The 25,631-nt window shown below is 41.2% G+C and overlaps 1 protein-coding gene and 1 pseudogene across 1 annotated transcript; both read left to right on the top strand.

Annotated features, from left to right (window-relative positions):
* Window positions 1-1,449: 1,449 nt before the first annotated feature.
* Window positions 1,450-1,975, top strand: LOC147464057 (uncharacterized; annotated as a pseudogene).
* A 9,324-nt stretch (window positions 1,976-11,299) lies between these two features.
* Window positions 11,300-15,788, top strand: LOC147464056 (65-kDa microtubule-associated protein 1-like). The gene is made up of 11 exons (XM_086492574.1): window positions 11,300-12,038; window positions 12,113-12,316; window positions 13,244-13,504; window positions 13,587-13,802; window positions 13,891-14,046; window positions 14,130-14,289; window positions 14,375-14,526; window positions 14,617-14,704; window positions 14,784-14,857; window positions 14,935-15,009; window positions 15,098-15,788. The coding sequence occupies exons 1-11, from the start codon at window positions 11,979-11,981 to the stop codon at window positions 15,377-15,379; spliced, it is 1,728 nt and encodes a 575-aa protein (XP_086348700.1). The 5' UTR covers window positions 11,300-11,978; the 3' UTR covers window positions 15,380-15,788.
* The last annotated feature ends 9,843 nt before the right edge of the window (window positions 15,789-25,631 follow it).

Below are 25,631 nucleotides of genomic sequence, written 5' to 3'. Positions count from 1 at the left end.
ACGATCTTGACCAAGGAAGCATGGGGAATGAACCTAAGAGTAGCAAGTGGGCAGAGATGGTGGGCACGTGTGTTGGTGGCTGGCTACTACCATCACTAGGATTCATAGGTTAGAGCACTCATGTTTTCTCTCCCTTGTTCGTGACTCTCTCCTTCTTAGGTTGAATTGCTTGAGGACACAAAAAGTCAAAATTCATTTCTTAAATACCGTAGCTCTTAAGGGTAAAAAAACTCGTTCCCTTAAAGAAAAAACAAAGGTATGTGTAGTAATAGTGTGGTTCTGCTTTGGCTCTATCTTCCTCTCACTCCATTTCAATACAAAAATTATACTCTCTCTTCTTCCTCTTACCAGCCAATCACACAACCTATTGTGCGATATGTTGACATGTGGCATAAAGTTTAGCTGCTTGCTGAGGATTACAATTTTGTATCCATAAGTGAGAGAGACTTGCTATTATTTTAGGAACAAAATGAGGATGTGTGGAGGCTTGTTAGCTTAAAATGGAGTAACCCTCTTGAACATAATTGTTCATACTTGACATCCTTAGATGATGCGGCACATTTGAACAAAGACTTGTGACACGGGCCTAAGTGTTTAGGGCTAGGTTGTTTGCACGCTACCCTCCCGCTCATTTGCCAGACAATCCAGCTATTGGTAAGTGACCTTCGCATCATAAATGTGCTCAAAGGGTAGGTCAATGCCTCAAAAAATAAGCCACGATATGGCGATAGTGTGAAAAGTTGGATGATTGTTGTAGCTAGGCACTTAATGCTGAAAAAGTCCGGGTGTAGATCGCATGACGGTAGAGAGCGATGCAAGTGCATGCATCTCTATTGGTGAATGCTAAATGGGGAGAAAAAACCTCTAAGCTTTCGGCCCCACCTTCAATAGGGCGAGCCCTTCCCTAGGAAGCACTCCTCTGCAACACACTTCATCAGCACAAGATGTGGCCATGCCTTCGATCTCTACCATCATGCTATTAGAGTGGTTGAAAGTAGATCGTACACGTAAAATATAGGAGGGTGCCTCTGTCGTGTGTGAACAGGAGGAAGCATAGATAATAGAAGGTGCAAGCTTTGCTGCCTGCAGGGCTCCTATGAACCTACCCAAAGTGCACACTTTATCACGCCTTTTAATGCAAATCAAAAGTGACAAGACTCCACATAGTCATGAAAAATGCTGGAGAAATATCATGTGACCTATAGCAGATCGAGACAATGGGGCAATGCATTGATTGAATGAAATTGAGGTCATGTATGTACTAACTATGGCACAATCTAGAGAGGTAGAGAATAATCCAAAGCAGGGAAGTCTTTTGAGGGGTGGAGGGATTGGTCCACAACTTTGCAAACTTAAAAGACCATTGCTTGGGGTTGGCATGAGGATAGGGAGGCAATTAAGGGTAGATCCATTGTGCCAACAAAGGCCTTTGGAAGAGGAAATTGAATCTGGACTAGGGAGAAGACCCGCAAAGCAGGCAAAGGCAATGGTGTTTGCCCCAGATGTAAATTAGTAGTAGAAGACCTTCCCACCTCTTTCTCTAATATCCTTTTAATAGCCCCATTTGGGCACCAATTGTCAAGGCTCGAGGAGGCCCCTACGTGAAAACATGTCCTATTATGTGACACAAATAAACTCCATATCTTATCTTGGAATCACATTAGTGTCGAGCTTATGTGGCTGATACGGAGGCAGCATAATGGCTATTTGTGTGAAGGGACTTACCAAAGTTCAGGATGTTCATCTTTAGGGGAAGAAGATCTCAAAGAATGAAGGCGTGATTTATCAATTGAAGGCACTATGATTGGCACACCGTCCATCAAGCTCGAACGAACTAGACTCTAAACTTGATGAAGTCAAGAGGGATTGGATCGATGAGACTGCTTGTGATCTAGAACAAGATGAAGAGGACCTAGCCAGGGCCAAAGAGATGCTTGAAGCCATCCAAGTGGAGATTGATATCCTCCCCGAGTGATTACATATCCCCTTTTATCAAATGTCCCCATGCGAGATGCCCCTGTTTGTGCTCTCCTTGAGTGGGAATATACCTAGTACAAGTCCTCAAGGCTACAATTTTTATGAAGAACTAACATTTTAAACATCGAACTTTATGCGATCTTACATTAACTATGACCTTGGGTCTTTTTTGTAATCTTCTTTTCTTTCTCACACGACCTGCTTATGGCAAGTCTGGTTCACTCTTACCAACGATCCAATCCTATACATCTTCTCAAGCTTTCTCATCAGCATGCTTAGAAACACTCACACTATCTCTCTCTCGTGTTTCTATTCTCGCTTTCGAATGTTTCTATCTATCGATGTATGCATGTTAGTATGTATATATGAGTGTACAAATGTGTATGTATCCATCCTTCATTTGTAATATTTTATGACATTTCATATGCTAGTCATGTAGAAGCAAATGCTTGATACAACCAAAAGGAAAGAAATTTAATAAGAGTAGCCTTGAGCTATTCATAATCCCTACCCCCCCCCCCCCCCCCCCCCAAAAGGTAGACCTTGAAGTCCTATAGGGATTGTTTCCTATGATGTTAAAATTCTTCTTCTTATTCCCTCTCATAGGCACCAATTTGTCTCACTTTGATTGATAACCCATGGGGACTTGAGTGTAAAATTTAGCTCACTACATTATCTACTCTACAAAATTTTAGGGACTTGAATGTAAATTTTACTTCACAACATTATCTACTCTACAAAATCTACTCTTTGGTATTTCTAGAAGCCACTTTAAAAGTTTCACGTGTGCGCCAAAATACAATTGCTTTTAGAGAGAGAGAGAGAGAGAGAGAGAGAGAGAGAGAGAGAGAGAGAGAGGCTATCAATGATGGTGTCTAACTCTATCTTTCAACCATTGAGTTGGTTGCTGATTAAGGGAGCCTTTGATACAATACTTTGTTTGCAATGAACTCAACTAATAAGATCTATCCCACCTCTTCGCCTTCCTTTGCTAGTTTACGGATAGAGAAATAGAAGAAGAGGCATGTGCATACACATATCCGAAAACATTTAAACATATATACCTACACTATGATGCTTTGCATATATGTTTATTTTTTAAAAGCACCCTAGACTTACTATCTCATCCTGAATTTTTTTCCCATGTCAACTTCTTGCATGAGGAAACATGCCTTCAAGGTGTATGCATATCTCTGATCAATTGTAGAGAAACCCTTCCTCGCACCACGTTCATTGAAAAATAGCTCAATGCTTCTCTCTCAGGTTGATCTCTTCATTGAACTTGCATGTTGCCCCCTCCATTTGCTCAGGTGGCCATGGTAAGGAGTCTCTCTCTCTCTCTCTCTCTCTCTCTCTCTCTCTCTCTCTCTCTCTCTCACACACACACACACACACACACACACACAAACCCTTGGGCTCCTCTAGCACGTATCAATACCACTTTAGCTTTGTTGAAAACCTAGAGAGAGAAAGAGAGCCTAAGATTCTCTTGTAGAGCCATGTGGCATGCCTAAATTTTGTTCTATGTAATAGAGTACTATAGACAGGTGAGTGTCAAATTAAAGTCGATTGATCTCCCACTATAATTGAAATTCTGAAGTGAAGACATTCTATTAAAACTTGCCGATGTTGACTGCGATGCACCTAGCAGAGAGAGATCTGGGGAAAAATGTAGAAACATCGAGTAATGTTTTGTACCCCATTAGCTACTAATGGTCTCACTAATAATCAACACTCCAATTATTTGTTTCTACTTTATGATTCATGTTTGGAGCTACGTACCTCGTTGCATCACCTTTTCCCCCTGACGACTGTGACATCTAGCTGTTACTTATGCCCACAATTTGTGTTCTTGCTTTGCTATCATCCACTACTCAACTACAGAGTCTGTTAGTTGATAATTTGTCCCTACAGTTTCGTAGGTACATTTTGCACGGGAGGAAGGCAGAGTTGAAGGGGACATCAGCTAATTCATCATTTTAACTTCAATGCTCATGAATAATTGCAGTTGGTTGAGGAGAGAAATGTTGTCATTTAGTGGCAGCTTCAACACCCGAGAAGAGAGAGAATGGCTTCATTGAGGCAACTATGCCAATTTTGGTAGAGTTAGGAAGCAAAAGCTTCATTCAAGTTGGTTTTGAGCTCAGCTTGCAGAGTTAAACTTTGCCATGCGAATGCGCTCTTATGAAGCAGTTTGCAAGGCACACTAGGCTAGTCTCCAATGCAACATACTTGATGCCGTATAATCTAATTACAAAAATGCCACACACACACACACACACACACACACACACACACAGAGAGAGAGAGAGAGAGAGAGAGAGAGAGAGAGAGAGAGAGAGAGAGAGAGAGAGAGAGAGAGGTTTTGCATGGGCAAGATCAATCCCTGTTTTGCAACTCTCCCAAGCAAAGATACCTCAATGCTCACAACTAACTTTAAAACTCTCATGGCAGTTTTTATTGGCAGTGTTACTCTGGCCCACAGTCTCAACCTGCCATTGTCGCTCATTCTCTTATGGAGAAAGCTCAACATCCAGGCCACCGATTGTAGAAGGTGTCATAACCGCCACACACAAGATTGTTGTTCATCACATTTGCACCCAAGGCACTCGGTCAACATATGATGCTCCATGAGTTGGGCCTACTTGCACTCTCTTCCTTGTTGTGACCAGGTCTTTGACTGCATGCAACTTGTAGCATCACAACTTGCACAATTGTACCTATCGTAGTGCATGGACGTCCCTTGTTGTTATGACACAATGAGAGCACTTGTTTGTTTAACTCAATGCCTTGGCTTTCAGCTATTCATGGGCCCCATGTTGAGAGAGAGAGAGAGAGAGAGAGAGAGAGAGAGAGAGAGAGAGAGAGAGAGAGAGAGAGAGAGAGAGAGAGAGAGAGAGAGCGAGAGAGAGAGAGAGTATCATGCAGCTTTGGCAATGCATCAATACAACTTTGTGAGAACCTTCGACTTTGTGAGACAGGTCTAGCCTTTTCATCGACGTGTTGTAGTTATGCAGAACCCCTCTCGACAAGAGATAGCTCTCCTTTGATCGGTTGGTGCACTCTTTTTGGTCAAGTAGAAATGGCGACAACTGTCCCTCCATCTTCCTGCTAGACAATTCAACTACCTGCCTCTTTGCTTCCCTCTGCTCCTGAATCACTTCCACATTCGCCTCACGATTGCTGGCTAGCCACGTTATTTTAGGCCACGTGGCCTCGCCTAAAAGAGGCCCTCCATAATAGAGTAAGTAGAGTATAGATAGTATAGATGGATAAACTAGAACGATGGTTAAACGGTTTAGACGTAAAAGCCCTCTTTCTAGATGGACAGGAGCAGGGTTGCTATTTTGAGCTTCCCCCCCCCCCCCTCTCTCTCTCTCTCTCTCTCTCTCTCTCTCTCTCTCTCTCTCTCTCTCTCTCTCTCTCTCTCTCTCTCTCTCTCTCTCTCTCTCTCTCTCTCTCTCTGCGCTTCTAAAATTCAAACACGGTCTCCTCTAGTTTCCTCTTGTCTCGCCTGCTCTCTTAATTTAATTCACCTAGGCTAAAAGAGCCAGTATAAGGCCACCTAAGATGGGAGAGCATTTTAACGGTCAAAAATTGAGCAATTTTGGCCATGTAAGGTATTGTTCATAAGCTCCATGTGCCAAATATTGCACATGAGGACTAAAGATGAGAGTCTTCCAGTTAAGGGAGGTGGGGTAAATAGGGAGAAAAACGATTTCTTTGTAACAAAAAAGGGTGTGAAAAGGAGGACACTGGGTACCCTTGCAGATGTCTCGCAGATGTCCACCGTGTGACTGGAATCACTGTGTGTTACCTAACATGTGCTGAGACTAGCCTTACCCAATCGTGTGCCTATCACCCTTGGTTAAAGGGCCACTCACATTCAAGCACATGGAAAAGCTCTATCCAATCAACACCTCCCAAATTCCTATTAATCAGGGTTCCGTGAGAGTGTGCACAAAGTCAAAGAAATGCAAGCTGCCTAGCTCACTTCTTCCTCTTGACACGACACAACCCCCCCCCCCGGCCCCCTCCCTCTACATCTCCTCATCTACGCAGTTTCTACTCCGAAATTCTCTCTCCATCGCAGCGCTTCAACCTCCCTCCTGTGTAGCTTCCCGTCTGTCAGAATGTCGGGACGCTTTGTGATAGGCGAGAGAAACGCACATGTTGTTGGTGACATGAACCATGTCTGTGTCACAGCTTTGACAACACTTTCTATGTCAACTTGGTAGGTCTAACAACAGTCATCAAACAAAGGGCATCCTGCCTTAATGTACAAGCAATCATGAGGATGGCATAGAAGCTCAAACTTCTGATTTCCAAGCCAGCTCAACTCAAACTTGAGAAGCTGTTGCAGATTGTTTTGCTGATGAAGAAGCTGTGTTGCAAGCTCATCATCGACACATGCAGGGATGGTATCAAACCTAGAGCTAGTAATGGTTGATCCATCATCATCAAATGACGCTAAGTAGAGACCTGTCGAAACAATGTTATGGGTTGGTGGAGATGAGTATCGTGGACTCAAATCGACTAAATTCAAGGAGGTGAAGTTTGTGGGCTTCTAGAGGGTCGGTGTATGCCTGCGCATGTCGGCGTATTTCTATTTCTTTATCAGTTGTTCAGTGATTGTCATTTGAGACACACTTTATTCATCCTTTCCTTGCGCGCTAGTGCCTGATATGGATGATCAATATGCAAAGGTCTTACATATAGTCCTTGTGTAGATCCGCCTTCCCATAAGATGCCTTGCATTCTGCTTTCAAATGCTTGCTATTGCACTTCCCAACTCCAACTCTTGCGCGATTGTTTTGCTTCAAGTTTTCTATGCTTTGTGGAGGCTTTATCTGCAAGAATTTAAGCTTTCTTTTTCTCCTTTTCCAAACATTTTTCTTCCCTTGCTTGGGCGACCTCCTCCTTCTTGGCAGTTTTTGCTCTCATACTTTCCATATATTGAGAGGATGTTAGAATTGGACTATTTGTATAGTCTACAAATGCCTCCCAATTCACTTGCTTCGCAGGTACGTCAGTTGATGGAATTTGTAAGAGGTCAATGATGTGCTTATTCCCAATCTCTTGCTATTGTGGCTTTGATGTGTTGATGTTAGCATTCTCATGTGTGGTTGGATACTGCTTCTCAACTTCTTCTGGCGACCATGACCTTGGAGTGATTGGAGAAGTATAATTCCTCAAAGGAGGTTGTTCACTGCTATCAGTTCTGTGTGCCACAATACCCAGAACTGCATTTCTCTCTTCGTAAATAATTTTGTGCGGGCCTCTTTGAAAGGTGGAGATGTTTGCGTCCTCCATCAGTTGGGTGAAGCATTACTTGGCCTCCATGTTCTCCCAAGAGGTCTTCCTCTAATTGTGCTACCATGTTGTGTAAGGCAAGGATTGGCTCATCTTCAATGTTTTCTTGCATTGGTGTGCTTTGTACTCGAGAAAAAGCCTTATCATTAGCTGTTGCATTCTCTGTCCCCAAGTCATCGGTTGCTTCTTCAATCAGATTGATATGGTTACTTGGCATACCTTCAAACCGAACTACTGATGAGTCTAGCGGCCAAATGCCAGTCGCTCGGAAGCCTGCCTTAATGTTGAATTCTGTAAAAGAAGATGAAATTGCCTTAGCCACTATAGTGGCAAGCTTTGTCTTTGATGCTTGTCTCAAAGAATTTCTCTGCTGCCAGATGTCCCTTTCTTTTCAAAAAATTACTTTTAATGATTTAAAGACACTTACATCTAAAGGTTGCAATTTATGTGATGTATGGGCGGGCAGCGTGATGATGTCTATTCCCTTCTCCTGACCATACTCTACCATATCTATTGACACGTGACTGCCATGTCCATCCAAATTAGAAGATGCCTATGAAATTTGCTTACGGTCTCTATCATTGCATTGTCAAAATGCTTTAGCCATGCCTTGAATAGCGTGCCCATCATCCACGCCTTCTTTTGGATAGCCATTCATGTTCCTTGTTCACAATTTTGAATGTAATCACCATTAATTCGGCTACCCTTAAAGATGTAGAAAGAAGGAATGACCTTGCCTGCTGCGTTTACACAACACAACACGGTCATCCACTCTCGTGAATCACGAGTATTTCCATACACTGCCTTTGCTCCCTTTTTTTCCAACACTTTCATGCCTTTATCTCTAGATTCCTGAAATCAAGTTTCGTTTGCATTCCAAATGTGGGTGGGTGGATAGGAATGTTCCATGTAAAGCTTTTGGACATTGTTATGCAGTGATTTCACTATTTCAGGCCCGAATCTGCTTGCCGTTGATTGATCTAATCCCTCTGTCATCCTAAAAACCAAGTTCGGTCTTCTCCGAAAGCCCTCCCACCAACTTGTTCCTGGTAATCCATTTGAAAACAAGGTATGCCTTGTTTGACAAATTTCGGCAACTTTAAGCTTCACATCTAGAACAGAGTCACCATGTCCAGATTCACATTTTAAAAATATTTATTTGAGTAGAGCATCTTCCTCCTCCGTTGTCAACTGCGTTCTTTTTTCCTCTTGTGGGTCCTCCCTTCTTCCCAATTTGTTGTAGCTGGACGACTCATGCCAAATTGTATACACTTGCACAATGATAGGCCATTCTCTCTTGCTTGACAAGTTTTTGCCATATTTAACTTTGTCCAAGTCAAACATTGCGCTTCTTCTTCCTTTTCAATGTCTTTGTTGAGTCTTCTTCACCCTCCAAGGGTAGCTCTGAAGATGTTTCAAGAAGTGGAACCACATGCAAGGGTGTAGATGCTTGTTTTGGAAAGTTAGGCTTGGCTAGTTTTACAAGCGGTGGTCTGAGTCGATATTCTGCTCTTCTTCTGGTTTTAATCTTGGTTGTTGCTATGGGAGGGTTGTTGTCTCGTCGTCGCTACTCTCTAATGTAGATGGATTGCTAATCCTCCTTGAGCTTTGGCCATTCTCCTTGCTTGGAGATTGTAGGTTGACATTCCCTCTCCTTATTGGCCTAAGTTTCTGTAGTTTTTCTTTGTGCTGCACTCGATGGTTGTTTGGTCTTTGTAGGTGGTGAAGGTGCAATGGTTTGTTTTCTCTTCGCCATACCTATCCAATCTGTAGTTGAGTGAGACAATGAATCCGTGAATCGGATATATTTTAGTGTATGTAAAACTTACTCGAAGAGGGGAAGATCTCCTAACAGGCGTGAATACTCTTTTACTAAGAACTTTCTCTTTTGAGCTGGCTTGTGAGGGCTAGAACATGGCGCACAATCTTCCTTAGGTTCTTCTTTCGGCAATGGTTGTTTGGGAGAGATAAAAGGAGGTGTCTTGCAAGGTTGTTTGCACATAAAAACTGCCAGTACATGAACTCTTCCACAACAACAAACTCTTCCTCCGTTTTTATGTAATAAAAGAGAAGTGCAAAGCAGTCCTTTGAGTTGCGGATGTCTATCTCTTAAGCATGCTCTGCATTCACACGGGGCATAAGAGGCCATGATGTGTCGGTTGCATTGCTCGGTGAGTTTGTAGAAGTGAAGGAAGATTCTTTACCCTATGTAATCACATTGCTTGATGATTGTTTTGTGGCCTCATTCTGCACAACCCTAGACTGCAAAGTGCAGAGTTAAAGAAGATTGATAACATTACTCTATAAAAAAGGTAGAGACATTAAGAAAGTACCTGATGCGTGAGTAACACCTTGTGATTCCTGATGCGTGATGCGTGATGTGGGAGATGCAAATTTCTGATGCGTGAGCAACACCTTGTGATAACTGATGTGGGAGCAGCAGCTTGTGAGAGAAAGTGGCCTCTGACTGTATGAGCAACAAGTTGTGACAGATAGGGGCTGCTGCTTCTTGTGTGTTTTACAAGCTACGCAAATGCTTGGTCCTTGGGGCTCGTTTCGACATATGTAGCTTAGGGTTGTTGTTACTGCTATTGTTGGTGTGTGTTACAGGTTATGTGAATGTTGTGTTCTTAGGGTTGGTTTTGACGTATGTAGCTCTGTGCCTGGGGCTGTGAGTTGTGTAAGTGTAGCAGGTGAATGCTTTGTGTGTAGAGAAGGTTGTTGTACGTATGTGTGGAAGGTGAATGTTTTGTGTGTGGAGAAGGTTATTGTATCCCAGATTGTTAATTTAAAGAGCAAAGGTTATCAAGTGCTATGAATACTTCATGTGCAGGTATCAAGTGCAAGATCTGGTTGGGATGAAGAAGGACAACGAATGAATCTAGATCATAAAGAGGTTGCAATGAGCGTGGATTGTGAGTGTATGAGGATATGAGAGAGAGTGAGAAATGAGAGTGTGAAGCTCCAATAAAGAGACAATATGCATCTAATAATTTATTTTCAACCATGTTGTAATTTTGGCAAAACTTTCGAATGAAAGAGGTTATTTTTGGCTTTCTAAAAAAAACCCTTAGTGTTGGGCTGGGTTAGGAGGACTTTCATAGTTTTCAGTGCATGATGGAGACTTACCTTTCATTTACATCTCGTTTTTACTTTTCTTACATTCTATTGTTTTAAAATGCTAAAGTGAAGTTTCACCTTACATAATTTTAGTAAATTTTACACACTCACACATACATATGTTTTTTTTGCATTCTAATGTTTTAGAATGCTAAAGTGAAGCTTCACCTTGCATAATTCTAATAAATTCTACACACACATATATTAATTAGTTCTTTTTATTTTACCTTTCATTTCACAACTTCACATGGCTTTACATTTCTTGCATTATATAAGTGTTAACATTCAAGAACGTCTCTTTTATTAAGTGGCTGCTAATCGAGTTTTCTCCTCACAAAGAGAAAAACCGAAAATAGTAGCAGAAATTTTGAGATTTGCAAAATGTTTGAACGATTGTCTCACATATTTCATCCGTTTTTCTTTCGTTTACCATGGTTTGCAGCTAGTTAGTTTCGATTTTCAATCGACTGAAGACTAAGATGATGCAATCCTTTTCCAAACACTAATACCAATTTAAATAATTTTATCACTTTCTTATTGTTTTTGAAAGCCGTCGTGACTCTTTCACTTGTTTAGCTTTTCTTTGTCCCCAAGTGTTGTCTCTCCTTTGGACCCCGGCTTTTAACTGGCCCTTTTACCCTACCTAGCATTTTACTGGCCAAAAAATCTAGAGAGGTAAGGATGCCATGGCCCATGAGGATGCAAGAAGTGAGAAACATTGAAAGAGAAAAGTACCATAGCCTTAAAAGAATCACAGCTCATTTCATGTTCTTGACCGTTTGTGCATTTCTTCCTGTTTCAAAACTCCAAAAGTTGTGCCACAGCGCTCCTTTTTGAAATTTAAAGGCTGATTTGAATTGTGTCCGTGATGTCCGCCTCTCCTTTCTCTTCTCTCTCCCCGCTAGGCTCTTCCTCTCCTGCGTCAGTCATTACCCTGTCCGCTCTCACTCTCTGTCTAAGCTAGATTGTCAGGAGATAGCCCACACACACACACACACACTCTCGGACTCATTTTCTCTCTCTAAAACTTACACAAGCAGGTAGCTCGGTTCTGCCTCTCTCTTCATTGTCTCTCCCCTTGTGCGCTTCCGCTCCCCCCCCGCCCCCAAAAAACCCCTCCGCCCACCATCAAACAAGAAGACAGCAAACCTGTGTCGCTCTCTTCTCCCGCATACAGCCAATCGCAGAGACCCCAGGTAAGCAAGGGGTAAAACGTCTTTCTCGACCCAAAAGCAAAGTACTCGAAGAGACAGAAGATCCTCAAAACCCTAGCTCCACTAGAAGCAGGTAGAGTCTACTGGACACGAAAGCTTTAAGGAGAGCAGCAAGGGAAGCAGATGCTCAGGCATTTATGGAAATATCTATGTGCTTATTTTGTCGAAACAGCATGTTTCATTGGCTTCTTTCGAATATTATGCCCAAAACATATATTGCCCCTCTGAATCTGTGAAACGCCTCCAGAATGAGGGCATCTAGAGAACAGTAAAAAGCGAAGTGCATGCATGCGTACACGAACATACGGCTAACTGGTCGCAAAGGTGACCTTCTCTCAGAACTCTGAGATATTCATGGCTACAACAGAGATTTTGGCTGACACGACCTGTGGCTCGTTGCTCCGAGAGCTGCAGGTGAGTGTACTACACTAGAAACATGGCGTACTTTTACTGGCTCTTCCTAAGTTTTGGATTGCGTCTGTTTTCAGCACATTTGGGATGAGGTTGGGGAGAGTGATAGCGAAAGAGACAAGATGCTTCTGCAGCTTGAGCAAGAGTGCCTGGAGGTATATAGAAGAAAAGTCGATCAAGCCAGCCTCGCAAGGGCTCGTCTCTACCAGGCGATTGTGGATGCAGAGGCAGGAATCTCCTCTTTGATCTCTGCATTGGGAGATCGTTCTTCTTCTCAGAAGGTGTGAATGCCTGCTTTCACATGAGTTTATGAATGAGCATGCTTTTGTGCCCTTGTTGTGCCCGCGCCCCCGCGCACACACAGACATATTTACATTTTGCCTACCCCAAAGGTTTAATTTCTTCAGTATGATTAGATTTTGTGTGATGAGAAATTTGTCATGCTTATTAGTTTCATGTTTTAATGCTTGTCATTTCCAGCACTCAAAACATGGTGTTTGTGGTTGACCAATGTCATGGTGATTGGGAGAATGCTAGATGTTAAGCTCCAAACCTTTTAACAGAGTCAAAAGACTCAATCCTTTTCTTGTCAGCGCTGCCCTGTCCTTTTGTTGTTGAAGTGTGGAAATTACTTTACCACTTCTTGCATGGAAGCTGTAATGTAGCACATTAGAGTAGTATGCATGGATGAAAACGAGTGTAAGAGTTCTCAGAATGTGCACTAAGCCCTTCTCTAATTTGAGGGTTGCGGGTGCTATCAAATTTGATTGGATAAGTTTATTTGAGGAACTTATACTTGAAAAGATTAGCTCATATTGTTCGTGAAGTTTTTGTCATAGTTTATTTAATGTCTGTTCAAGTGATACCTCCAGATTTCTGGATTAGAAAAGAATTCAAATGTATGATCAATCTGATTGTAATGGATGATTGTGGTTTGATTATTTGTAAGAGGGCTCCCTCATAGGCCCTTTAAATATGCTCTTTTTGGGGGGGGGGGGGGGGGGGGGGTTGCTAAAGAATGAAAGGCAACCGTTCGTTTTTTGGGCCAGCCTAGTTTACTGTTTGCCGTCTTCTGAAGACCTAGTGACAACTATGCTTCTGAAGAAGCGTTCTGTACTGCATCAATGGATGAAATTATGTCTAAACAAATTCCTTCAGTGTTTTGTGTCAGAATGGCTTACTCTCCACGAATGCGTATTTGTTTTCAGAACGATAAGCGAAGTGCTACAACATTGAAGGAGAAACTTTTGGCTGTACATCCTCAGTTAGAACTCCTTAGAAAGAAGAAGGGAGAGCGGCTTAAGCAGTTTGCAGATGTGAAAGGTCAAATTCAAAACATTTTGGTTGAAATTGCTGGCTCAGCACAATTGGGGGAGGCCACGGTGTTTACCACCGCTGTGGAGCAGGATATGTCTGTTGAGAGATTAGAAGAGTATCATACCCATTTGCAAGCCCTCCAGAACGAGAAGGTATCTTGGTAACATACATGCTTCCAAAGTAACTTTTTGTCCAATGCTTCTGTAATTGATCATCCAAAAAGCTGATCTGCAGGCTGAGAGGCTGGAAAAGGTAACCGGTTACCTAGGGACTATTCATGATCTTTGTTCTGTACTAAGCATGGATGCAAGCAAGATGGTTTCTGATGTTCACCCAAGCCTGATCAAGTCAGCTGAAGGCATGCCAAAAAGCATCAGTGATGAAACTCTTGATGGCCTGAAATTAACTGTCCAATCTTTACAACATGAAAGAAAGAAGCGCTTACATAAGGTAAGACGATACTCCTTAGTCAAGGGAGATATATCTTAAAATTGAAACTGAGAACAGGAGATGAGAGTGTCATTGCCTTTTTTAACAGATTCAAGACTTGGGCACTTCTTTGTTTGAGCTTTGGAACCTAATGGACACACCTCATGATGAGCGGCGCCCATTTCGAAACATCACAAATATTATTGGGGCCAAGGAGAATGAAGTCTCTGGACCTGGAATCCTTTCACTTGACAAAATATGCCAGGTACAGTTTTTGAAAGAACCTTTGCTTCTACGTAGTGCTTCGTTGATTGCTCCTAACTATCTTTGTGACATTTTTGACGTCAGGCAGAGGAGGAGGTGCAAAGACTTGACACGCTTAAAGCAAGCAAGATGAAAGAGCTTGTCCTGAAGAAGCAAGCTGAGCTAGATGATGTGTATGCAGAGGCCCACATGGAGCCGGACCCGGATGCCTCTCATGAACAAATTTTGGCTATTATTGAGTCCGGTATGCTCACTGAAGTCATCTCTGCCTTTGCTCATTGCATTCGTGTTTTGCATTTGTTACTTTTTTGTTACTCTTGTATGTGCAGGCCTATTTGATGCTTCCAGTATTTTAGCAACCATGGATGACAAGATAAGCATTGCCAAAGAGAAGGCCAACAGCCGAAGAGAAATACTGGATAAAATTGAAAAATGGATATCAGCCTGTGAGGAGGAAAGCTGGCTTGAGGATTACAACCAAGTAAGCAGCAAGTTGCTCTTTTTCAACAGTTTTGAGACATCTGCAATCCTGTTTAGTGAGGTGTTGTCTGGTTGACCTGATCTATTGCAGGATGAGAACCGGTACAATGCCAGCCGTGGTGCCCATATCAACTTGAAGCGTGCTGAAAAGGCTCGAGTAACTATTCAGAAGCTACCAGGCAATTGCCAGGCTTTACTACTATTTGATGCAACATTCTGACTGTATAGAAAACTACTCATCATTGTGGTATTGTACAGCCTTGGTTGAGGCCTTAATTGCCAAAACAACGGCATGGGAGGAAGATAACAGTGGTCCTTTTCTCTACGATGGGGTGAGATTAAAGAAGCAGTTCCATCTTTTTCGCATGAATGTGAGTTTCTGTACTCAGCTGTCTTGTCTACATTACAGATGTGCTTACTAGATGTGCTGGAGGAACACAATTTGCTTCGTGAGGAGAAAGAACAGGAGAGGAGGAGGCTCAGGGTATGTTCTCTTATTAATCAGCCTTGGAAGTTCAGCATTCTATTTATGATGCACATTATAAAACCTTGTACCTGTCTCTCAACACCAGGACCAGAAAAGGTTACAAGAGCAACTGGCAACAGAGCAGGAGACTCTGTTTGGCTCGAGGCCGAGCCCTCACAAGGCCTTGAGTGCGAAAAAGGGTCTCAGGATTCGATCAAATGGGAACACACCGAGCAGGCGTCTCTCCATGGGTGGGGCGCTCCTGCAATCAGAGGCTCCAAGAAAGAATGGTGTGACCCCTGTTCGCACTGGAAAGGACAAAGTGAGGCCCAGTGCTCCTGTAAATTATGTTGCATTTCCAAAGGATGATGCACTATCAATGGCATGAGAAGTGGGGTAACTCACAATTCTTGTCATTACCTGGGGAACCAAGGGCCTATTGTCTGGTTCGACTCATTTGGCACGATTAACTCAAAACAATGATACTTGAGCATGAGCATGATGGCCTCCACAATCAGGGTTGTGCAGGGCCTCAGAAAACATCTGTAGTATTCCAGCTAGTGATGAAAGAAAGGGGTTTCCTTGCATTTTCTTTGGTTGCAGGGCAGCCTACACACATTGTCCAGGAGTAATGTTAGCACCTTTCTTATCCCATATGTTAAAACATTGTGTTAAGACCTTGCTTATCCCATTTCCTTGTTGCGTTGTCTTGTTAGCACTGCTAAAGAGAAATGGCAATGGCATCAGGAAACAGTTTGTGAATATAAACCAGGTGTTGGAAGTGCTCTTTGGCTCAATGTAGTGTGCATTCGGGTGGTAAGACAAGGCATTGAACGAATTCTGAAGTGAGTTGTGTACTCTCTGTCTCTTCCTCTCATTACTCCCCTCCAGAATGCTTTTGAGAAGCGGAAGATATAAGTATGTGAAGGGTGAGTTTAGGAAATGAAGGTGGAAAGCCAAAAAGACATACTAGGGTGGAAAGCCAAAAGACTTTTTATGTCCATATAAAGAGGTAATCAACTTTGACATTGGTATATTTGTGTTTTTTTTTTCATTCATTTTTTTAAACATTTTATGCTTTTTAAAGTCTCTCTCTCTCTCTCTCTCTCTCTCTCACAGTCTTGTATATGTCCTTCTCAGGTCATACTGTTGCAAATCTATATGCTTTATCATTACATGTTGCTATGTGCTATAGACTAGTGCATCGCTTTTGTTGCTGTTCAAGGAATCTTTGAATTAAGAATACCTTTTAATTTTTTTTAAGTCATCAAGAATACCCTTTGGTTGTAGGGTTTTTCAATCTCAAAAAAAGAAATTGATTGTGTATAGTAGGGGAGATTCTAAATGATGAGCAGAAACAATGAGAGGTGGAATTGGAAGGTCTAAATTTTAAGCTTTTCAAAAGAAACACTTAGTGTTGGGCTGTGTAAGGGAGACTTTCATAGTTTTTAGTGCATGATGGAGAGTCTTTACTTTTCTTGTATGCTATTGTTTTAGAATGTAAAGAGTGAAGTTTCACCTTACATAATTTTAGTCAATTCTATATACACACAGTGACACACACAAACGTGTTTTTTTTTGTATTCTATCGTTTTAGAATACTAAAGTGAAGCTTCACCTTGAATAATTTTAATAAATTTTACACATTAATTAGTTTTTTTTATTTCACTTTTTACTTCACAACTTCACATGGATTTACATATCTTGCATTTTATATTTTGATTCTAATTAGTGTTAACATTCAATGAAGTCCCTTTTATTAAGCGGTTGTTGATCGAGTTTTCTCCTTACAAAGAAAAAAACCGAATATACTAGCAGTAATTTTGAGATTTGCAAAATGTTTGGACGACTTTCTGACATATTTTATCCGTTTTGTTTTCGTTTACCATGATTTGTAGCTAGCTAGTCTCGATTTTCAATCGGCTCAAGACTAAACTGATGCAATCCTTTTTCAAACATTGATACCAGTTTAAACAATTTTATCACTTTTTTATTGTTTTTGAAAGCCGTCGTGACCCTTTCACTTGTTTTATAAAATTTGAAAGGTTGAGAGAGACTCTCTCTCTCTTACCCTCTCTCTCTACTCCCACATGCTATCACATTCCATGATCAATCACCCATGATGACGATGAATTGCTGCGGCGATGAGCGAGGTAGTTGTAGGTGGCAAGCTGGTTTGCAAGGAGGGTGGGTGGGACAAAATCTTGCCATGTTGAAGGGAGAACTCCTAGTGCCGTAGCAGTGCTACCCACCTTGTGAGCTTAAGCTCTTGTTTTCTTGTTGCTGTGAGTACAGCTTGTTTATTGTTTGCTCTTGCTAGGTGCCCTTTATACCACTTAGCCCCAACCTTTCTCGCCATGACACCAAGGCTCACCATTTGCTGTTGTTGCAGCCACTCCCCATTGACCTTAATGTCCTCAGCACCTAGGTTCAACCTCCCTTGTTTTGATCGACTAAGTTGTGCGTCTTGACTATTGCTAAGCTTTTGCAAAGCCTATGTACATAAGTGAGTTGGTAGTAGTGGTGCTCAGCATATGGCGTTCGTCCAGGTTTTTGTTTCTTGTAAGCAATAGGAATTCGCTAGAGTATCTACTAAGAAATGATGCATTTTATAGTTTCTCAAGCCTCTCAATCTCAGCAAAATAAAAATCTTTTCAGAACATTTCAAATGTATAAGTGAAGGGTAAGTATAGGAAACGAAAAGCCCCATGAAAATGAAAAGCCATAGGAAATGAAAAGTCCATTATATGGAAAGTCAAGACTTTTGATCTTCATATAAATGAAGCGGTCAAGAGTTTTTCTTCTCCATTCTCTTTAGAATTTCCTTGCACTATATAGGTTGTAGGTGAGATTACAATAAAACTAGTTTTGTTTTTAATTTTTGAGTTTTGAACTTTTAATTTTTTTGAAGCCATAAGAAGTAAGATTTAATAAGTTTTAAATTAAAGCTTGTTGATTAGTGTCACATGGCAACAAACTGTCTTTTTACTATTTCTTGTAGGCCTTTGTGCGAATGTTGAAATTTGTGTACCTCTCTCTTGAAAGAGGGACGGTTGAGTATTGGGTCACACATAATCTTCTTAGGGGCCACATGGCAAGACATGCATGCCAACACACGATGTGCATGCATGTTGACTCTCAGGAGAAGCTTGGCTTATGTGTGGACAAAGGACAACCTTGCAAATCTGTTTACAAAGGCAATACCTTGTGAGAAGTTTGAAGCTCCTGTAAAGCTTTGGGCTTGATTCCCTTTGTGGACTGATCATGTCCTTAGGGCATGCCACTTCCCTATACACTATGTGCCAGTTCTCATTCGTCACATCATTCCCATGGGGGATTTGTTACCATATATGTGGTAGTGATGTGTATGAACACACTTAGGACCATCGGGGCACTTTTTTTTTCTCACTAAGAGCTTTTTTTTGGGTTGACTTATCTTTCTGTTTGTGCACTTACACTCTGTTGCGAGTCTTGAGATTCTTCATCTTCTCCAAGCTGTGTGCATCCCTGAAATCCTAATTCCAACACTTCTTTAATCTATCCTCCGCAAATCCCAACAAGTGGTAGTAGACCTCTTAGATTTTCTATTCTCTTCTAATCTTCAGGATTCCCTATGCTGTATCGCTTTAGAAGTTTTGAGATTTCAAACGGTTGTTAGTAATTGCCCTTTATTAGTGGCTAGACAAATAATACTCTTGGCTAACTCACAAAAAGGTATCCTATTTTTCTCCCTAGAAACCAAGAAAAGAAAACATCCTTCCATTAGTGGAATCTATCTGCTTAAATGGTGGAAAACTAAAGCTTGCCATTCACCAAAGAAGAGCTATGCACCAATTCATGGCAAAGTGATCTAAATTTTTGATTTAAGGGATCAAGGTATTAATGGCTCAATTTTTATTGATTAGTCATTGACAATCTAGTTCCTAACCAGTGAATAGTTTGACCCCTCAATACTCATTCTCATCACAAATCCATACAATCCTTTTGAGGAAGGCATGTTCAAGTCATACCTCTATAACTTCAAAGAGCACTATTCTCTTGAAGCTATGTGAAAATTTTGGTGATACTTATGTTTCTTGCCTTTCTCTATTATGTATGTATGTATTTTCACTTATGATGATGATCTCCTATTAATTTAATCGTTAAAAAGGTAGATACTATCCTCTCATTGAAGTACAAGGCCATGATTCACTCACATTGGGTATCTATCATAGGGAAGGAAGGTATCCAAAAGTTTAAGGGCTTTGGTTTTCACAATTGGAAGGTTAAAAATGAGGCTACCTCTTAACACTAGTCTGGTAACGTAACATGACATAAAAGTGTCCTTTCAGGGTTTTGAAAAAAATTTCCAAAACCATAGTAGATCCATTCATTTTGAAAAATCCTTTTATGAGCTTATAATTCAAAGACAGCTACATATGACAAAAATGAGAAATTTGTAAAATTTATCATGTCTTGGTCACAACAAACCTCCAAAGTTGATGGACCAGTGCATTTTGCCCAAAACAACCATTTCTTTTGGTTGATTGCATATAAATAAGAGTGGGGATTTTTGTAGGACATGAGATAAAATTCCCCGTTTACTTCAATGGGTTGGTGGTCAAAACATATGGCTACTTTTGCCTCACTATATTTTTTTGGGGCAAAGAAAATAAGTACCAAAAAGTTGCATTTTTATCATTCTGCGGACCTATCATCAAAGTTTTGGTAGTCACGTTCAATATAGATAATGTATACATGTTTTCTTAGTTCCCTTTGAGCCTTTGGATCCAAAAGGAGCCATGGAGCGTGCCAAAAGAATTATGGATCTCTTACTAAGTGGAACCTTGGAGACAATGATGAAGTGTTAAATACAGCAAACATGACAAAACTGGGTTTATCATTATGACATCTAGAATCCCATAGAAACAACTCAATATCTAACCAAATTTATAGTTTATGATTAAATATGGTTACTACCTACAAAATACACACAATTGGCCTTAGAAACTAGCAATATTGAGAAAGCTACACTTGCTACACTAAAGTGTCTCGTATTCTTCAACAATCAAAAACTCAACCATTATCATATACTATGCTATATAGCATATTAGGTCCCCCAAAAATCAAGGAAGATTAGCTTTATGTTATAAATGACACATACACAATCAAAATTGCATTTGGATATCAAGAAAGCCACCAAAAAAATCATAAAAGTGCTAATTTTGGTCGAAAAAAAGAATTATGCAATTCTTGTAATTTGGTCATAACTTTCAAGTTTAACACTTAATTCTCCCTAGAAGTGTCAAAACATGTTGAGAACTATGAAGGTTTATCCTCTAGCAATCTAAACCTCACAAACATGAGGTTTATCCTCTAGCAATCTAAACCTCACAAACATGAAGCTTAGAGTGGTATAGTTGCAAAAAGTTGAAAAAAGGCCAAAAACAGGATCAGTTTTTTCACACAGTTTAGGTGCAAAGAAACTAGCAATATTGAAAAAGCTACACTTGCTACACTAAAGTGTCTCGTATTCTTCAACAATCAAAAAACTCAACCATTATCATATACTATGCTATATAGCATATTAGGTCCCCCAAAACTCAAGGAAGATTAGCTTTATGTTATAAATGACACACAATCAAAATTGCATTTGGATATCAAGAAAGCCACCAAAAAAATCATAAAAGTGCTAATTTTGGTCGAAAAATAGGATGAGGCAATTCTTGTAATTTGGTCATAACTTTCAATTTTAACACTTAATTCTCCGTAGAAGTGTCAAAACATGTTGAGAACTATGAAGGTTTATCCTCTAGCAATCTACACCTCACAAACATGAAGCTTAGAGTGGTATAGTTGCAAAAAGTTGAAAAAAGGCCAAAAACGGGATCCGTTTTTTCACATAGTTTAGGTTCAAAAAAGTTGTGCAAGAGTAAGGTTAATGGTGAGATCTATCTTCTAAAAAAAAGTCAAGTTTGTTTTGAACTCATAAGCCAACTTTGTGGATATAAAGCACCAAGAAATTCATTTTCATACTCTTCAAATAATTCAAGCAAAATGGTCACTTAACAGGACACAAAAGTGTCCAAGGACATAAAAGTGTCCAAGGACATAAAAGTGTCCAGTTACCATTCTAGTGTTAATTAAAGAAAAATATTTGGGATGTTGTCAAGCCCATGGGAGAAAATAAAGCTCATGGGAGCAAATGAAACCATCAAAACAATGGAAAACCAAGCACAATTTCAACGAAGGGATGAGCAAGCACTTGGGACCCTCCTCATAGCTGTGGATGGATATTTTGTGCATCACTTGGATAATGCAAATTATTTAAATCTTGGCCAAAGATAGAGAGGATTTTTGGAGCCAAAGCCAAAAATTCTAGGATTTCTTTAGCTTATTGTTGTAGCAAGCTGAAGATGTGACTTGTCTTGTCAATATGCTGAGATCCAAATTGACATAATTGGAGTGCATTATTGAAGAGGAAGAAAAGGTGGGAGTGCTTCTCAAAGCTCTTCAAGAGAACAAAGCCTTTGACCAACTAATCATCACCATCCTTAAGGAGAAGTAGCCCATCTTGAAGATCAATAGCTTTGCAAAGAAGAGTAGAAGATTCTCATGAACATGAAGAAGACAATCAAGGTATCAACCTCAAACATTACAACATCCTCTGATGAAGAAGAGGCTTCCACAAGTGGATCCTATGTTGTCTCTTCCAAGGGGAGGAAGCAACATGAATGTGGCAAGTTAGCACTATGCAAAGGATTATGTTATAAAAAATCCTTGCCCTCTTGTGGGAAGACAAAGCATCCAACATCCAAATAATTCTACAAAGAGAAAGTAAAAGAATCCAAGGGCAAAGCAAACCTTAAGTGGTAGAAGAAGGCTAGAGTCCAAGTTGTGTGTGTTTCTTTTCTCGTGGCCATCTATTGGGGGTGCCATCGTAGCATAAGTAAAAGAATCCAAGGGCAAAGCAAAGCTTAAGTAGTAGAAGAAGGCTAGAGTCCAAGTTGTTGTGTTTTTGTTTTCTCGTGGCCATCTCTTGGGGGGTACCATCGTAGCATAGCTCCAATGACCAACAATAAATGTCAATATGGAGTGATGAGCTACTCGGTTAGGGCATGGAAACACTCACTCAAGTAGTGAGCTAATCATGGATACACAAACGGTGTCTCTACGAGGTGAGCTTCTCGGCCTGTGGAGGATCCAAGCCACAACGATTGGCAATCTCCACATCCACTTCTCTTCACCTCAAATCAACCCAATCACACACACTAATGATTGCAATAAGCACACATCACTAATCCCATCATGCAACATACTAATCACAAGCACACACACATAGATCTATTGAGCATCCATCCTCCAATCAAACCTACATGCACACACAAAAGAATAGAGGACAATCACACAAGATTAGAGTAGGATTAACCGCCAATTAGTTAAGATCAAGCTAATCAAGCATCATATGCAATCATAAGAGAGGATGAAGAGGCATAGTGAAAGAGAATTCAACATTGATTAGTGTTAATCAAGTCACATGAACAAGGAGAAGCTCAAAGACTCCATAGCCACACACTTCATGATCTCTCATTAAGATGTTAGGAAATAAGGCGTAGCTAAATAGATAATTGAGTAGATTAATTAATGGAGAGAGACAGATTTACATACACGAGATTATAGAGTAGAGAGAGAGAGAGAGAGAGTACACACGATATACGTGGTTCACCCAATGTGGGCTACGTCCACGGGAAAGCAGCCACTCAATGGCTTTAGTACTTCAAAACAAGAAGTAATTTACAAAGGGATTATACCCTTAATGGAGCTCCCGCCTTGCTTCACTCTCACCACCTCACAATCACCTTGTTGCATCAACTTCACACTATGAAATGTGTGTAGAAATGGCCTCCTTTTATAGGCCAAAAGGGCTGCCCTCTTTTATGAGAGACAGCCATGTGTAGCCGCCCTTGTGCGAATAAATCCAAATCGGACCCTCCAATCCGCCCATGTGTGGCCGCCCTTGAGAAGACAAGTCCGCTTTTGAATTCGGCCACCGGCCATTGAATTCGGCCACCGGCCACCGGCCATTGACTTCCGACCACCGGCCACCGGCCATTGACTTCCGACCACCGGCCATTGGCCATTGACTACCGGCCACCGGCCAACCGACCGGTTGTTTTCCGACCACTTTCCGACCGCCGTCCGGCCATAATATTCCGGCGAAAAAAAGTCTCGGGGGCCTCCGCCCCCGAGGCCTTTAAAGTTGCCCCTGATTCTTGTCCGTGAAAATTTTGGTTTCCGGTGAGTGATTTTCCTTCACGCACGATGGCTTCTCCTCATAATGGGGGCCTTACAAATGTGCGCTTTTACCACAGAAAATTACAAGGGTAAATCAGGCTCCATACTTAACAATCTCCCACTTGGAGACTGATCTCCAAACCAAACCTGTGACTGCTTTCCATTCTGGCTTCTTATCCTTGAATGCCGATTGAAGATCAGCAAAAGCTCAACTTCTCCTTGTTGACCACCTTTGTAAACATGTCTGCAGGATTTTCACTTGTATGCACCTTTCCTAGCTTTAGTTGTCCCTCTTCCAAAAGAGTGCGTATGAAGTGATATCTCACCTCAATGTGCTTTGTCCTTGAATGAAAGGCTGAGTTCTTCGCAAGATGGATAGCGCTTTCGCTATCACTGTACAAGACACAATTGTCTTCTTTGAATCCAAGCTCTTCTAAGAATCTGTGAAGCCACAGAATTTCTTTGCTTGCCTCCGTCATTGCTACATACTCTGCTTCCGTGGTAGAAAGTGAAACCACTTTCTGCAGCTTTGAAGCCCAGCTTACTGCTGTGCCTCCAACCGTGAACACATAGCCAGTAGTGCTCCTTCGAGTATCTTTATCACCTGCCATATCTGCATCAGCATACCCTTCTAGAAAAATATCAGTTCCTCCAAAATACAAAGCATTTGTTGTTGTCCCTTTTAGATACCTAAGTATCCACTTCACAGCTTGCCAATGCTCTTTACCTGGGTTGTCCATGAACCTACTCACAACTCCCACTGCATGTGCAATGTCTGGCCTTGTCCAGACCATAGCATACATTAGAGAACCTACCGCTGCAGCATATGGAACTTTAGACATATAGGCTATCTCCTCTTGTGTCTTTGGACACATATCCTTCGTTAGTTTAAAATGACCAGCCAAAGGTGTAGAAACTGGTTTTGCATTTTGCATTGCTAACCTTTCTAGTACCTTCTTGATGTAATCTTCTTGAGATAGCTTTATTGTTTTCTTCATCCTGTCCCTTGATATTTTCATACCAAGTATCCTCTTTGCAGCACCTAAATCTTTCATTGAAAAAGATTTGGACAGCTCCTCTTTTAGGTCTTTGCTGTCCTGCATGTTAGCACTTGCAATCAACATGTCATCAACATACAACATTAGGATGATGAATTTCCCATCTCCCAAATTCTTCGTGTAGACGCAGTGATCCGAGTTGCATCTTGTGAATCCATGATCCAACATCCATCGATCAAACTTCAAGTACCATTGTCTTGATGCTTGCTTTAAACCATACAAGCTCTTCTTTAATCTGCAAACCATTTTCTCCTTACCTTTTACTTCATACCCCTTTGGTTGAAGCATGTAGATTTCCTCCTCTAAGTCACCGTGAGGGAATGCCGTATTTACATCCATTTGCTCGAGATTTAGATCATGAGCAGCCACAAGGCTTAAGACAAGCCTAATTGAGTTCATTTTTACAACAGGAGAAAATATTTCATTGAAGTCAATACCTTTCTTTTGAGAAAAACCTTTTACCACAAGCCTAGACTTGTACCTTTTCTTCCCAGCTTCTTCTTCCTTTATCTTGTACACCCATTTGTTTTGAAGTGCCCACTTACCTTTAGGCAACTCAACCAACTCCCATGTTTGGTTGTGATGTAGTGAGTCCATCTCCACTTGCATGCTCTTCGTCCATTCTTCTTTGGATTCATGTTGCATAGCTTCTTCATATGATTCCGGCTCTCCAGAATCTGAGATCAAGAGATGGTTGAAGGAAGGAACAAACCTTTCTGGAGGTCTACTTGCTCTTGTAGATCTTCGGGGAATAGGTTGAGGCTCCTCATTTGGTTAACGTTGTTGCACATTGTCACCGTTTGCAGTCCTTGAGTCTTCACCGTCCTCATCACCTGTTTCTTTTGTTTGTTTTCTTTCCAAGTAATCTTTGTACATATTTTGTTCGTTAAAAATTACATCCCTACTCCTTAAGATTTTACCATCTTCAGGATTCCATAGGCGATACCCAAAGTCTCCTTCTCCATAGCCAATGAAGAAACACTTTTTGGACTTTGCATCTAACTTTGATCTTAGGCTTCTATCTATGTGCATGAAAGCCTCACACCCAAACACTTTGAGAAATGCATAATTCACCGGTTTACCTATCCATGCCTCTTCTGGAACTCCCCCATCCAATGCCGTTGAGGGTGACCGATTGATTAAGTACACAGACGTACTTACAGCTTCCGCCCAAAGCTCAAGCGGTAGGCCTGCATGTAGCCGCATGCTTCGTGCTCGTTCCATGATTGTCCTGTTCATCCTTTCCGAAATCCCATTTTGTTGAGGTGTCCTTGGGGTTGTCCTTTGCCTCCGAATGCCATTGCTAGC

This window comes from Adiantum capillus-veneris, chromosome 2, assembly GCF_014529385.1.
Source record: "Adiantum capillus-veneris isolate H3 chromosome 2, ASM1452938v2, whole genome shotgun sequence".
In the NCBI taxonomy this organism is placed as follows: Eukaryota; Viridiplantae; Streptophyta; class Polypodiopsida; order Polypodiales; family Pteridaceae; genus Adiantum; species Adiantum capillus-veneris.
The sequence above is the reverse complement of the archived record's forward strand: the minus strand, read 5'-3'. Positions and strand labels throughout refer to the sequence as shown.